Source organism: Pyrgilauda ruficollis, unplaced genomic scaffold (genome assembly GCF_017590135.1).
Source record: "Pyrgilauda ruficollis isolate IOZ18807 unplaced genomic scaffold, ASM1759013v1 scaffold11, whole genome shotgun sequence".
Lineage (NCBI taxonomy): Eukaryota > Metazoa > Chordata > Aves > Passeriformes > Passeridae > Pyrgilauda > Pyrgilauda ruficollis.
Genome location: NW_024509210.1, coordinates 618,792 through 634,675, shown reverse-complemented (window position 1 = coordinate 634,675; position 15,884 = coordinate 618,792). Strand labels below are relative to the sequence as shown.

At 50.9% G+C, this 15,884-nt stretch overlaps 1 protein-coding gene across 3 annotated transcripts in view; it reads right to left on the bottom strand.

Moving 5' to 3' along the window:
- Positions 1-15,884, bottom strand: part of PRKG1 (protein kinase cGMP-dependent 1) — a 353,067-nt gene that overhangs the window by 317,877 nt on the left and 19,306 nt on the right. For 2 of the 3 annotated variants that reach the window (XR_005955720.1, XM_041474547.1), the window contains exon 1: positions 5,033-5,559. The exons of the other annotated variant lie outside the window; for it this stretch is intronic. Coding sequence is in view for 1 of the 2 variants with exons in the window: in XM_041474547.1 (XP_041330481.1) it covers positions 5,033-5,343 (311 nt within the window). In the remaining variant the exon portion in view is untranslated. Of the gene's footprint in view, positions 1-5,032; positions 5,560-15,884 lie in introns of those variants that run through there. 3 annotated transcript variants of the gene reach the window in all.

Below are 15,884 nucleotides of genomic sequence, written 5' to 3'. Positions count from 1 at the left end.
CCACCACCGCCGAGCCAGACCTGTCAAAACACGGGGAAATCACGCTCGGCTGCCTCGCTCCAGCACTCCCCTTCCTGTGCTCCAGCTCTGCCAGGGAGAGCATCACCCCTCACAGCACAGCACCAGGGATCCTCCCCCACCTGTGCCATAAAATCCTGCCCCTAAACCCTGACCCTTCAAAAGCACCGAAAAACCTCAGTGACATTAATGGATTTTTGTCCATCGAGCATCAGCTTAAATCACGTTCAGATGGATTTGACATTACAGCACACGAAAGCAACCACAGCATTTAACAGCTTTCACAACAAATGATAAATGCAGTTCAATTAATTGCTCGCTGGACACATCAGAGTGGACTGACAGCAAAAAAAAAAAAAAAAAAAAAAAAAAAAAAGGTTGCACCACTACACTCATTTCTGCTGACTGCTCAGGGCAAAATGCTTCACCAGAAAGTGACAGGACTCAAAAGGCCACCACCATCCCAGCCCCTGCCCCACATTCCAGCAATCCATCACTGCAGGAGCGTGCCTCAGTGTGATATTTTATGAAAATCCTTTCACTAGGATTTTCTCCTGAGAAGCCTCAGAAAAGAAATGTACCACGAACACATCGACACCTCAGTCCCTCCCCCATCACCTCAATCACCAGTTCCCAGTGGTTTCATCATGTATCAACCACCCCCCAAATTCCTAATTCCTGTAGGAAGAGGAGAGCACCCAGGGAGAGGGGTTTGGGTAATTTTGGGGGTTTTTAGATGAAACTGCAGCATACATAGCACTGATAAACACCAGAAGAGCATTTCATACTAACATCCTAAATAGAAAGTGCTTTCAAGTATTTCTGGGGGTTTTATGGCTATTATGATCACTTAAAATATGCCTCTAGCCTCCAGAGGATGCGCACATTCTCCTTCAAAGAACCAATCTGGCCATTGCAGGGATTTGTTAAACCTCTTGTATGGCTGTTGTGCTTTCCCTAAGGCTATGCAACCAAGTATTTTATACTTCTTAAACCAGACCTCTTAAATACAACTCACAGGCTGCTCCTCCCCTCACAAACGAGTCTCTGGGATTCTGGCAGATTCACCAAAAGTCTGCTAACTCCCCAAACCAAGTTATTTTTCGTTTTACTCAACATTTCTTACAAATGACACAGCACTTTGCTGCTGTCTCTGTTAAAAACAGAGCTTGTACCACCTCAGCCAAGAGATCAGGCCCTTTACACTCACAAGCTCCATGCTTTATTCTGTGTTCCACGTTTCTTTTTTTCTCCCTTCTGGAAAAGAAAACATGCTGATTACACAGCTTCCAAAAAGGCAAACAGCTGTTGCAGATCCCTGAACAAAGCAGCCTGTTAAAATTAAAGTCCTGGGTATTTTCCCATGGCAAGAAGGAGGCAGGGGAAGGGAAGAGTTGCAGCTTTGCTGGTTGAAAAGGCTTCTCTTTGCTTGGCTGCTCTGTAGAGTTTTAACTGCAAAGGCAGTTGGTACAAACTCAGTCTCCCAGTATTCCCTCGGTGCTGACAGGCTGTTAGCAGCCAGGATATACCCTGTAAGAGGTCAAAGGTGTGGAAAAACAAACACCAGCAGCAATTTGGGAAGATGAAGAGGAGAGAACGATCTGTCACTGCATTTTTTCTGCTGCGGAAAACCAGCCAGCTCCCTCCCCAGTCTGTGCCCTCTTACTCAGGCACTTCTGGCAAGTTATGTTCTTTGAGAGGGGGAGGGAAGAAAAAAGCTACTTATTTTAAATAACTGGCTTCTAGTTGCTTCAACAAGGAGACTGATAAAGATGCTGATGCCCAATTCCTCTCACTCATAACTCAGAAGAAAATGGCTGAATGGCTGGACGTGTTCCTCCATGGATTTTAGCTCCTCATGTCAGCCCACAAAGTCCTGTTCCACTTTTAAAAACATTGTAGAGGCAAAACAAGCCCAACCCTCCAACAGCAACTCAAACTCTTACAGCTCTGAAAAAGCAATTTTATTTAACCGTATGCATCCTTAATTGGGGGGAGGGAGAGGATGTATGTGTAAGGGGAGATCCTGCAGATTTAATGGTATTTGTCCACAAAAGGTAATTAAATTTACTTTCACACTTTGAAAGCCATTCATACAATCCAAGAATGGTTTGGTTTGGGTTGGAAGAGATCTTAAAGCCCATCCAGTGCCACCCCTGCCATGGCAGGGACACCTTCCACTGTCCCAGTCTGCTCAAAAACCCTAAGTCCATCCTGGCCTTGGGCACTTCCAGGGATCCAGGGGCAGCCACAGCTGCTCTGGGCACCCTGTGCCAGGGCCTGCCCACCCTGCCAGGGAACAATTCCTAATTCCCAATATCCCATCCATCCCTGCCCTCTGGCAGTGGGAAGCCATTCCCTGTGTCCTCTCCCAAGTCCCTCTCCAGCTCTCTTACACTCATTCAGAGTTCAACCACTCTAAAACCCAGAATCTTCTGCGTGGCATCACAGCAGCTTCCACCACCACAGACCCTCAAGTATCTACGTGATCCTCATAATAATTCAACTACCACAGATTTTCTGCTGCTATTGATCCTACCAATCTCCAGCCACCTCTGCCAGATCAGGAGAGCAAATCCAGCACCACCTAACTACAAAAAAACACCCCCAGAGGCTGCTTTAGAATCATCTTGGTTGGAAAACCCCTCTAAAATCATCAAGTCCAACCATTCTCCCAGCACTGCCAAGGTTGGGTTCCATCACCTCAAGAGCTGAGGTGTTCATGCTGAGGTTCAGCATGAATAGGGGGGAAAAAACCAACCCTTTTTTGCACATCCCCAAGTGCCACATCCACCTGCCTTTTGAACATTTCCTTTGGTTTTGATTCAAAACCTAAGGTTGGGTGCCATCACCTCAAGAGCTGAGGTGTTCATGCTGAGGTTCAGCATGAATAGGGGGGAAAAAACCAACCCTTTTTTGCACATTTTGTTATTTCCAGGTCCTCACCACCTTAACTCTCACCACCACCATGAGTTATCTCGGCCACTAGGATTTTATGGCTGACACAGAGCTCTCAACTCCTTCCAGAGCCACGTACACTCCTGAAACCATTACCAAGGATCTTTTCCTGTAATCACAGACTGGTTTGGGTTGGAAGGAACCCTAAAGCTTCTCTCATTCCAGCCTGCTGCCTTGGGCAGGGACACCTTCCACTATCCCAGGCTGCTCCAGACCACTGGAACACACCACCTGAGCAATTACAACCTGCAGCCACGAGTTGACTTCAATATTATAAATAATATTAAGAGTATTGGCCACGGATGATCAATAAGGAACAACCCCCCAAAGGAGCTGGGCATTACACCAGACTGCAGGGCGGCATTTACACAAGGAGCAATTAAAATTCCAGCTGGAAAACGTTCATCCAAGGCTTTGCCAGGCTTCCTACATATTCCACTGGACTCGCTCCGCTGGAACCTGTGGCGCTTCCCGGAGTTCTGGGAGCTCCACCCGCACTTCAGGAGCGCCGAGGGACACCGACACTGACAAGGAAAGCGACACGTGTGGGGCTTTGCATTCCCAGAGGAAATTAACACCGCGGGATGCCTTATCCCACCTCGGATGTTTACCACCCGCCCCAGGGATTTCACAGACCGCTCTCCCGCCCGGCCTCAGCACCCCCTGTCCCCCCAGGCCACTTTTTGGGGTGTTTTATACTCGTTTTGGGGCTGGAGGGGAGGCATTTCACGCGCTACCGCCGATCCTCCCCTGACATCCCTTCAGAACGCGCGGCCAGACGCCTTAAAAGGACAAAATATCTGTGGCGGTGGGAATGGGGGGCGGGAACGGCAATGTGGGAATGGGAGCGTGGCGGGAATGGGAAGCGGCGGGGCGGCAGGAGAAGCGCACGAGGCCCGGCCCGGCGGGGTCCGGCCATGGCGGCCGCCCTGAGGGCGGGCAGTTGCCTGGAGACGGCGGGGCCCGCCATGGCGGCGGGAAAGGGCTGAGGCTGCGCGGGGAGCGGGGCCAGCCCTGGCACGGCTCCTCAGGGGACACTCCGGCAGGGGCCCCGTGCCCCGCCACCCCTCCCCGGGAACCATCCCTGTGCCCCGGCACCGCCGCCCGGGCACCGTCCGCCCCGTCCCCGCAGCCCACCCGGCGCACACGCTGCCCGCTACCGGGATGGCTCCGGGGATCCGCCAGCACTCCCGGTTATCATCCCGAGGAATTCCTGATAAGAGGAAGATGCCGGCCGCGGAGGGGAGGCGGGTTTGCCCATCGACGGGGAGGTTGCGCCCCGGCCCCGCACATGGAGCCCGGCGCGGCGAGCATTCGCTCATCACCTCTCCCCTCCTCCGATTTTATCCCTTGAGGAGCGCTGAACCGAAGGCACGGCGATGTACCGGCCAGGAAAAGGCACTGAGCGAGGGAGGGCTCTGTTTCCCCATTAAGGCGCTCTAATTTCCCTAATCTGCGGCAGGTGTGAAACCGGGGCAGCGCATCCCCCGGCGCGCCGGCACCTGAGGATCCCCGCAACTTTCCCTGCCCCCCGCACACCCTCCGGCGCACCAGGACACTGCAATAAGCTCCTGCTTCTGCCGAACCCCCTCCCCAAAGCACCAGCCCCCGCCCGGAGAGCCAGGCACCGCACCCCGCCGGGCTCCAAGTTTCCCAGCTGGGAATGTCTCCCTGCGGGGTCCCGCAGCGAGTCCCGGGTTTCTCCCACTCCCTTCCCGCAGCGACAAAGCCTCCATGCCCAGGACACCTCCGGTTCAACCCGCCGGCAGCAGCGTGCCCCGCGCTGTCCCTGTCCCCCGGAGGGATGGGGCGGCCGGGACGGGCTGTCCGGGACTCGGGCGTCCCGCTCTGCTGGCACCTCGGCGCTCACTCCTGCCGCTCTCCCCCCGAGCGCTCGCAACTTTCCCACCCCGCGGGGCCACCCGGGGAGGATGCGGGATGCGGGAATGCCGCGCTCCGAGCTCCGGTCCCTGCCCGGCGGGCGGCGGCGAGGCCGGGGATGGAGCGGGGTGAGGGAGAGAGGGGAGGCTGAGCGGCGGGGTGACCCCCTGCTTACTGCGGGCTCTTGGGGTAGAAGGGGAGGGTGACGTGGCTGAGATCCTGGATATCGAAAGCGGTGGGCTCGGCCGAGATCGCCTGGCGCTTGGTCCGCTGCTCGCCCTGCAAGGTGCCGGCGCTTTGCTGCTGCGCCTGCTGCGTGGCGGGCCGGATCACCGAGCGGTACTTGTCCAGCTCGTTCTGCAGCTTCTGGATCAGTTCGTCCTTCTGGTCCAACTCCAGCTCCAGCTCGTCGATGAGCGCATCCCGCTGCCGCAGCTCCTCGATCTTCTCCTGCAGCGCGTACTGTAAATCCCGCAAAGTGCCCATGGTCCTGCCGCCGCGCTCGCCCCTCGCCGCTCCGGGCAACTTTCCCCTCCCGGGGCCGCCTCCCCGCGCTCGGGCCACCCCGGCCCCCGCCGCGCCCCTGGGCTCGGCCCGGCCCCGCGGGGCCGCCGCCGCAGCCGGACCCCCGGCACGGCGCTCCGGAGCCGGGGTGTTGTCAGGGGCGATGTGGATCCGCCTGCGTCAGGCCGGGCTGGCGAGGGAGCCGAGACACACACACACACCCGCGGCGGCGAGCGGGGAGGGAGGGGAGGCGGGCGGCGGGAGGGAGGCAGGGGCGGCGGGGAGGATGCACATGCTCGCCCCGCTCCCTCCCGCCGGCCCCGCCGCGCCCCGCGCCGCCCACGCCCCGCGGGCTGCCGAGGAGGGAGCTCCCGGTGCCTGCCCGCCCGGCCTTCTGCTGGGGACCAGCACACGGGTCCGAGCCGTCCTGCTCCCCTCCCTCCTTCTGCTCCGCTCGAGGTGCCGCTTCTCCTTAAAGAACTTATCCCCCCTTTACTTTGCCTTTAAAGAGCTGGGTTTTGTTGTCTTCTCCGAGTGGAAGCACAAGCCAGCGTCTGGCATGGCTCCTCCTCAAGCCTCAGCAAGCTCCGGGCTCCAAAAACCCAGATTTTCACGGGAATATCGGTCAAGTCTGTCTGCACTGGAAAAGCCTGGAGGCAGGGCATCTGGCTTTCAGAACACTGGAAAAAAAAACCCCTTAACTTAAAATCTGGGAGATTTTCTGCCTGGCCCAAATACCCATGTGAAAGCCCAAGTTTCTGCTGTACCAAATTGATCAGACTTCCCCAGAGTGCGGGGTTTTCCTTCATGCACTCAGGTTTTCTGTGTGGCCCTACCTCTGCCATACAGCCCACGGGGCTGCAGCACAGAAATAACAAAATCAAATAAATGGGCCACAGTGGCCAAGTCCTCAGTGCGAAATGATTCCAGGTTCTTTCATTTGCCAGGCACTGAAGAGCCAGAATGCCCACCATGAGAGCACAGTTCTAGCCTTGGCTCTCTGGGGAAGAAACAAGGGGCTCTGAGCTGTTTTGGGGGCTCCTGATCAAATCATCCAGCCTGGAAGAGCCAGTGATGAGAGCACAGGAACCTCACCAAAGCTTCTGCAGCACTGGGGCACTGGCAGGGTTTCATGCTCAGAGATTTTCAGCAGCTGTTTCTGTTCCCTCTCGGGGAGTTTGATTTGAGGAGGAGGAGGATGCAGCCCTGAGTGTGTTTTTTGGAGGTGGGTGGCACCTACGTGTTTGTGTCTAGACCTCCCACACCAGGCATGAGCTGGGAGTGCCAGACATCCAGCCCCTGCTTATGGGGCTGAGCTCCTTTCGTCTTGCCCTTTTTCTTTCCTTACACACTGGCTCCAGCTTTCAACCTGCAGCTGGTCTTTATAAAATAAATTTATAAAAGAGACCAGATGAGGAATTAGAACTGCTCCCTACTCCACACTGTTGCTGGAAAGGGCCTGGCCTCTGCTCACAGACATTGAGGCTTTGCAGGTTTTTTATGCATGTGATCTGCATTTTTTGAGATGCATGTGAAAAGGGGGGAAAAAAATCTGGGTTATGCAAAATTCTTTAGTTTTCAGTCCCCTTGATACATTTGTGCCAGGCACAAAGCAAAGTCCCCCAGTTGTTTCCACAGGTTTCAGTCCAGACAGCATTTTTTACTGCCTATTCCCCCTATTTCCATCTCACATAACTCACTGGGAGCAAAAGCACCAGATATCTGCTGAACATTTCCATTTTAAAGACAACAGGCATTAAACAGATGCATTCCTGCTGCCTACAAACTGGGAATCAGTGATAAATAAAATATTTTAACAGCGTTCAGCCAACACGCTGTAAGCTTTATTGCTTTCCTCCCTGCAGAAGTGAAATCTGCAGGAGGGAGAGGTGATACAGTTACCTGAAGCCCACCAGGCTTCAAAAGAATCAAGGCCCTGGGGAAAAAACTGGTGCATAATTTCTCAGTGACAAGCAGTAAAATAACATGTGAGAGGGGCACAACCCAGGACCGAGACAACAGTGCTCCAGAACAGAAAGGATCCACAGAAAACCATGAGAAATTATGGCACATAAAGCTGTCAAGGAATTTAGCTGAGTGTACCTAAAATATATATTTATTTCCAGGTAGGAAGCTGATTTTCATTACACCCCTGGGAGTTCTCAAGAGAGATTTTTATGGCCCAGGTTTAGATTTGGGACCATAACCAGCAGCTGTCAAGCCCAAGGCCAGTGTTCCCTGGTTTAGAGATGAGGCCAAAGCAGCCCAAAGGGCTTCACAAGCCAGCAGCAGAGCTCTGCCAGGGGCAGACAGCCTGCAGTTGCCTATTCCTGCTCTCCCAAAGAAACCAGAGCACAGAAACCACGAGGCCAGCACAGATCCTGCTGTGTGATCTTAGGGATCCCAGGCTACCACCCCACTCCAATAAAAATAAATCCTATGGTCCCCATTCCTTTAAATTAAAGTTCCAAATAAAATAAATAAATAAATAGATAAATAAATCTCAGGCTGAACAGAGCAGCTGCTTTGTCTGCTTGATCCAGGGAATGGAAAGAAACAGCTTTAGGGAGAAGAATGGCAGGAATGCACCAACTGGCTTGGTGTTGGGTGAAGCTGCTCACAGCTTAAGGAAGCCTTCAGCTATGAACTTCCCAGAGCCTTTTCCTGCTCCCTCCACTGCCAGAGTGTGCCTGGATGTCGAGTGGGAAGCCAAAAAAAAAGAGCATCTGCAGAGATCTGCCCCAGAGCATGGCACCCCAGGGCTGGCTGGTGGGAATCACACGGAGCAGGGATGTTTCTCCTCTCTGCTGCACTCACAGTATTTCCTCTCTGCACAGCTCCGGGGTTTTGATACCTTCTGCTTCTGAACCTTTTCAGGGATCATCTGTCACCAAATGCACCCACTCAGCTGCCATTTTTCAAGCTGAAACTGTATTTGAACACTGCCTATCCTGCAAACACCTCCCCGGATTACCGAGACAAGGCTCAGGGAGCTGGCACGATCCCTGACAGGAAAATGTCACCTTGCTCCAGCCGGCCAGGACAGAGAGGCTGGACATGCACCACTGACCACATACATAAACATCTTCCTCCTCCTGGATGTGGTGTTTGCTCCCTGCCTAATCCACTCTACTCTTTTCCCAAAGGATCTGCAGGAGCAGATCAGCCCGTGGCAGAAAGTTGAACCGGCTGGATTTTGTGCTGGATTATCCTGCTTTGTGCAGGTTTGGGAAGGTCTGTGACCTGCAGGGCTCTGCCCTGCACTGGCATACAACCAAATTCCTTCCCTACCCCCACAGTCACAGCAACACCTTTATGATGAGAAGGAAGTACAAAAATACAGGAAAAGTTCGAGGGAGTCAGCACAGCAGCTGAACCCTTGCAAAAAAGCACCTCGAGGTGTGGTCACACCTGAGACCCGCCACATCTCATCCATGGGATGCCACCTGCTATTCCACCACGTCCCCAAAATCCACAGCAGTCCCCGAGGCAGAGCAAGGAGTGCCACCTACTGAAACACCGGCACACCCGGCTCCTCCCTAAGGCACATCTGGCCATTCCTTTAGCCCCAAAGCTCCTCTGGCAGCTCCTTCTGGGGCCACAGGGCCCTACAGATTTATAGGGGGCACCTGGGAACTAATTCAGCCCCCAGGGATGGGGATGAAGCTGAAATCACTGTGTCAAAGCAGCCTTGCCAAGACCAAGGAGCAGGAATTGAACATCTGGGGAGCGCTTCAGCCTCTTTTCTCTAGGAAAACAAGACCTATTTTTTCATGACACTGGATGTTCCTCCTCCCTATTTTGGTCCTTTCCAGAGCCCCTAAAACAAAACTGAAAGCCATTTGTTCCTCTCCACAAAGGGATGGAGATGCCCGGCTCTGAGCACTGTCATTCAAACCCCATTGATTCCTGCATGGTGGAAGTCAAATCAGCACCTGAATTGGATTATCCTGATGACTTTCTTTTAGGGCATCAGTCCTTTCCACGCTCAGTAAGAAACATTGAGAAGTGTGAAGAGCATGCAGCCATTCCAGGAAATCCTCTCAGGATGAATTTGGGGTAGAGTGCATGAGAAGGAAAAGAAAAATACCACAAGGCTTATTAATGGAACAAAAAATTGCTCACTGCAGAAGAAGCTGAAGGAAAAAATAACAATGTGCTGTTCCTGCAGTTGTAATGCATTTAGCTTTTTATATCACATTAGGGACACACAGAACACCAAAATGAATGTTTGTGCCATGCAAAGCTGAAGGAAGAGACATTGGGAGCATGGAATAGCAGAGGATTCTCCAGGAACACAGTGGTTTCAAGCACATGTCTCATCACATGGAAGATTTAAATTCTCCTTTGTGGGCTCTTTACCTGGAAGGAAGACATGGATGGCACAAGGCACCTCCTGTCAGTTCAAGGTGAGAGATCTGCCTCCCCTAATTGTTTTTGCAGGCTGGAGCAAAGCCTGGGCTGTGCTTCCTGTTGGGTGGGCTGCAGAACTGAAACAACACGAGTACCACTCATCTCATTACAAGCTCTACAGAAAAATGGCACCAGAAAATCATTCTCAGTAGCCACGAGCTCAACAAGCCCTTCAAAGCTTGTTCCTTCCATCAGAACAACCAAAACCATCCCTCTGACTCCTTCTCCCCACTGACAAGACCCTATTGCCACCATCTCTGGCCACACATCTACAGAAACCTCTGCCCTCCAAAAGCAGGAAGATTTTCTCTCTCCCATGACCACACAGCAAATTGGATTTTCAGCAGCTCACCCCTCCAGCTGGGTGCACATGGTGGCTGTGTGTCCCCTCCAGGGTTAGGGGAATGCTGTGGGATTCCTGGGAGTATTTCTCACATCCTCAGCCTGAATGACTTCCTTGGGGCCAGGCTTTCTCCAGGAAGGACCACACACACGATCTCAACCCCCCCTGAAGGAACCAGTGCCACGATCCTGATCCCTGCTGGCCAGACACACCTCAAGTGACTGGTTCTTTTTCCCCACATTCCAGAAAAGGCTGGACTGCCCAGCAAGATCAGACATGGGCAGAGCTTAAACACTTCTTCCTCTGGGCTGAATTAAGCCAGAAAACAATTCTAAACAATTCAGCTGCCTTAAGAAGTCTCCTTAGGCTCGGATTAAGCAGAAATTTCTTCTGCAAGCTGCCAAAATAAACACTCAGTGCTCTTTGCAGTTACCACAATCAGGTACACTGCCCATGCCCTGCTTCTTCCAGCAGTCCCAGGGAACTGACTATGTAGAGCAAAAAGCAGCATTTAGACAAGGCAGGCCCTGGAAATGCAGTTTTCCGTTTGCTTTCAGCCATAAGCAACCAGCAAATGAACCCAGGGACCAATTAAATGAAATGCAGGGAAGCAGATTTAGTCGTGGAGCCACAGGATCCAGGATGCAACAGAGGTGAAGTCTGTAAAAAACATCAACTCAGTTGATGTTGCTGGGAAAACAGGTTCATTCTGCTCCCACACACATCTCTGTTGGACTGGGGAAGCTGGAACAGTTGAAGGAAGGTGGGAGCCATGTGCTGGGTCTGGTTTCCACAGGGATAGGCAGGCCAGCTTCCTTCCACTTCTCATCAGCCAGAGCTGCATGCTGGGGACAGCCTGTGCTCAGTGACCCTGTGACATTCACTGCCCCCACACATTCCTCCTTGGAGTGCATCTCTTCTACACCTTCTCCATGTGAAATCACCTCTGGGCTTGTCTTTACCTGGGACTCCAACAAGCAACAGCCACTCCCAGGGCACCCTTGGAACCACAGAAGGGTTTGGGTTCAAAGGGACCTTAAATCTCAGCTCATTCCACCCCTGCCATGGCAGGGACACCTTCCACTGTCCCAGGCTGCTCCAAGCCCCAGTGTCCAACCTGGCCTTGGGCACTGCCAGGGATCCAGGGGCAGCCACAGCTGCTCTGGGCACCCTGTGCCAGGGCCTGCCCACCCTGCCAGGGAACAATTCCTAATTCCCAATATCCCATCCATCCCTGCCTCTGGCAGCGTAAAGCCATCCCCCTTGGCCTGGCACTCCAGGCCCCTGTAAGGAATCTCTCTCCATGTTTCCTGTAGCTCCTTCAGGCACTGGAAGAGCACAGAGAGGTCACCCCAAAGCTTCTCCTCTCCAGGCTGAACAACCCCAACTCTGCCAGAGCACTGGTTTTTGTCAGATGCTGGTAAAAACTTGGGCTCCCCAAAAAAGAGATTTCTTCCACCAGACAGCTGCAATTCTTCTCTGTTTCCCTTTAAAACACAACGCCACCACAGCTGAACTCCTCAGTTTCAGCTTTTCCCCTCTCTGACCTGCACCTCGCTCATTGTTTTAGTCACGGTGCTCTGGCTGCAAGAGGTGGAAAGCAAAACCCTCAGGAAGGTGACAACACCAAGAAGCTCATTCTCCCCCACCCCAAATTACATTAATTGATAGCAGCTCATTTCTCCAGCCTCATTATGAGGCTCTTTGATGCCATTCCTTCACATTGGGGGTTTCACAGTGACAAACCTCTCAGCAGCCCTGAGCATTTGCAATTCTGGGTGCTCCTTCTGCTCACCCCTTCAGACCCTGCAGTTTTCTTATCTCTCCTCACCAGTAATGCACCGCTCACCTCCCATAATTGCCTTGGTCTGTTGGGTTGATTTATCCAGCCTTCAAAACAATTCATTTATATTTGAAATTGGATTAGAAATAAACACAAATTCCGCTCCCCCGATATGAAAATAGCCAGTGTGTTGCCATTATTTCATGATGCATTGAGAACAAGTGCCCTGTCTCTTTATACAATCAGTTTAATTCCCTTGCTCATTAAAAAATATTATTTGGCTGTTTCAGGTATTTATAATAATAAACACAAACCACAGATTTTAAATCTGGGGTTTACATGCCTGGAGAGCGGGCTGGTGTTTCTTTAAGTTGCACTGAGAGCTGCCTTCCTTTTTAAAAACAGATCTGTGGCAGAAATTATCCTGAGGTCTTTGACATTTGCATGTCCTTAGCAACTGGAAATATTCCACTGGAGCACCAGACTTATTTAGGGATCTACAGGTGTTCATGGTCCCCGTTCCAGCAATGCTAAACCCTTCCTCTCTGAAAACATTTCCAAAAAGCTCTGCCCTGGGATCATTTAAGGCTCAGAATCAATGGCTGCACCCCACAGAAGGCCAGGCTTGTTACAGTACCAAGGAAATATCCATGAATCACCCAGGCACAATCTGCAAACAGGGCTCACATCAGGCCTCACAAAGGTTTTACAGCGCTCCACTGACTTCTGCAGAGATTTCTTATTTATGCTTGGGGGAACTCCATCAGGTTGGGCTCTCAGAGTGTGTAAAATGTTTATATTCACCGTTTTCTCTGTCAGTGTTTGCGGGGACTGATTGCTCTACTCATCAGAGCGTTAGAGACCAGCACTCGCCTGATTTCCTCAGCACCGCCAACATCTCTCAGCTGAGTGCCCTGGGTGAGTCAGGGTGGGCAGAGCTTTTATCCTCTCCTTTCTTCCATTGCTGGTGCAGATCAGCTGCCAAACCCCTGGCTGAGCTGCAGGGCTCCCTGCTGGCTGGCACTGCTCCACCTCCTCACCTGCCCTGCTGTTCCTCACTCCAGTTCCATTCCCAGCTGCTTTTCCTCTGACTTTAACCCCTCGGCATGGCAGACAATTCAAATATGCCAGCAAAGTTCACCCATGCACCTCTTCCCCCCAGCTCCCAGTCTTTGGTTTGCATGGAAAACAGCGCAATTGTCACTTTTGGGGAATTGTGATACCAACTACTGGGAGCTTCCTCAAACCTAAAGGGAAAGATCTCCTGGAAGTGATGCTGCTGCAAAGGCAAAGTGTTCTGGGTCTGCTTCTCTGTGGTTGGGAAAGATTCCTAGCTGGTATTGATCTTTTATATGATCACAGAAGGGTTTGGGTTCAAAGGGACCTTAAATCTCAGCTCATTCCACTCTCTTTCCTGCCAGCTCCTTCAGGCCCTGCAAGGCCACAATTTGGTCACCCCAGAGCTTCTCCTCTCCGGTGAACACCCCCAGCTGTCCCAACCTTCCCTCCCAGCAGAGCTGCTCCATGCCTCTGCCCATCCTGGTGCCTCCCCTGGCTCTCTCCAGCAGCTCCAGGTCCCTCCTGTGCCGGCACCAGGTGATTTCTCTGCAGGAACCCTTTGTGTTGCAGCTTTATCTCCTCTGCTTTCCTTGAGCAACCTGGCCCAGGCAACAGGGCCCTTTCCCCCTTCCCAAATTCCTGCAATCCCAACACACAAAGCCCCATGTCCAAACCCATCTCCAGAGCCCCTGGCACAAGAGGAAGGATCAACACAAGGCACAAACCCTGCACTGTGCAGCAGGAGGGCAACACATTCCAGACCCCTGCACCCTGAGCAGGGGAGCAAACTCACAGCCTGCTTCCAAACTGTGGGAAATGGATTTGGAGAAAATTTTTAAAGCTTGACAGAAGGCTTACGTAGTGTGCATCTCTATGTAAACTTTGAGATAAGAAATGTTGACTTAGAAATGCCATGGAATAAGACAGACATTGTTGAGAGAGAAATGGAACCAGAAATAAGTTGAAAAGGAACTTTGTGAACAGACCGGATATTTTAGAGAAATAGAATTATGAAAGATGTGTTGTAGTAGGGTTTACCAGGGGCAATTTTAGATTATTGGTTTTAAAGTTGATTATTATTTATTGCATGGTGTGCTTAAAGTTGATAGGTTAAAACACATTTATCACGTATTGTAATTAAGAAATAGTTGGCTTCTGATTACTTCCAAACCACCCCTGCTCCTTTCCACACAAACAAAAATCACTTTGTTTTTGCTTTGCACCCTTTTTTTCCCTGTTGCTTCCCAGGCAGGGCTATCAGCAGAGAGAGTTCGCAGCCGCTGCTTTGGGCATGACGCGGCTGTTGTGCCACCTCCGCTCCCTTACATGGCCCGCAGCTCGGGCAGGCACAGCATTCCCCACATTCTTCCCTTTTCCCCTGCTTTTTATCCCCGTTTCCCTCGGCAGGAGATAACACAAACACAAGGAGTAAGGCCGCCCTCTGCTGCCCTGCACCGAACATTGGGCAAGCGACACCGCCACAAGAACAACCCGACAAAACAGAAAAGCTACCGAACAAAAAACATCCCCAAAGCGACCAAAATGCAATATAGAAATTAAATAATAGTCATGGGATTAAAAAAAATTTAACAATACTATTGCTCAAGGCCAGCTTTAATACAGTAATTTATTCGGTTTCTCTGCAAGAGGCTACCACAACTTTTTAATCACAAGGTTTTTTTGAGTTACCCACTACAACTCCCTAAAAAAGTGAACACGTGGCATCTTAAGGAGCTTATTTATATAAAAACGGGCATTTATAAACCCACAACACTGCCTGTAGGTCCCTTACAGCAATCAAATGCACAGCCTGCTTCTGCTTAATATTCATTTTGCCCAATCAACAAATTATTTCAGAGCTGTAACAACTCTGCCTGCAGACACCACATTTTGGGTGGGTTTTCTTTTCCATTCCTGCGGAAGGGTAAATAATACCAGACTTAAATAATACCATCTCTTTGTTTTCCCTTAAAGAGAGGCAAAGGATTGATCTGGTGTGAGCTGGAATCAATGATTTGATGCAGTAATGGACATTAAAGCATTGATTTGCACCCATTCCTGGCTCAACTCCCAACCACTCTGAGTGTGCACACAAAATTCAGGACACACAGACCCAAAACATCCCTATTGTTTAGTATTGATGACCAATCTGAAAAATGAAGGGTGTTTATTTCCTCTATACATGCCACAGTTTTGTCTCATTTCTTTGAGTTTAAATTGTTCCATTTTCAGAAGTCTGGCTCTTTTTACTCTCCATTTATATTCTCTTGTAAACCCCCAGAAAAGTCAATTAAATTTAAATAGCTCATGCTAATACCACAAGTATTTCACTGCAATTGCAGCTAATCCATCACCTCCCCAAAACCTCACAACAAACCCTGACTTCCCAAACTGCTCAGATCTACAGATAAAATAAAGTTTTGCAAGCGAACTCTGATTTTAAAAACCATGAATGCAATTTCCAAGCAGAATCAGTATTGATTGGGCAGCAGAACAGCAAATGCTGAGCATGGAGGGGTAAATTATGGGAGAAAAATCAATCCAGGAGCCCTACTAGGATGGGGAATTTAAGTGAATGTGTTTTTTATCCCTCAAGCTTCTCTATATTTTTGTAGGAGACACCCAGGACAGGGGGTAAATAAAGTTTGTAAAAGGCAAATCAAACCCAAGCAGATTAAGTGATTCAGGAAAATATATAAGTCCTCAAATCCAATAAATTCCAAAATTCAATCCAGTAAATCAATCCTCAGGTGAAACCTCCAGTACCCAATTCTTTAGTAGCATGAAATCCCTACCAGGAGGCTAAATTGGAGGTGGGAACCCCAAATCCAAAATCCAGCCTATGGATGAGCCACATTCTGCCATCTCAGCTCTTCCAAAAGAAGGTAAAACTATGGATTTCACCCCCTCACTTCTCCTATTTAA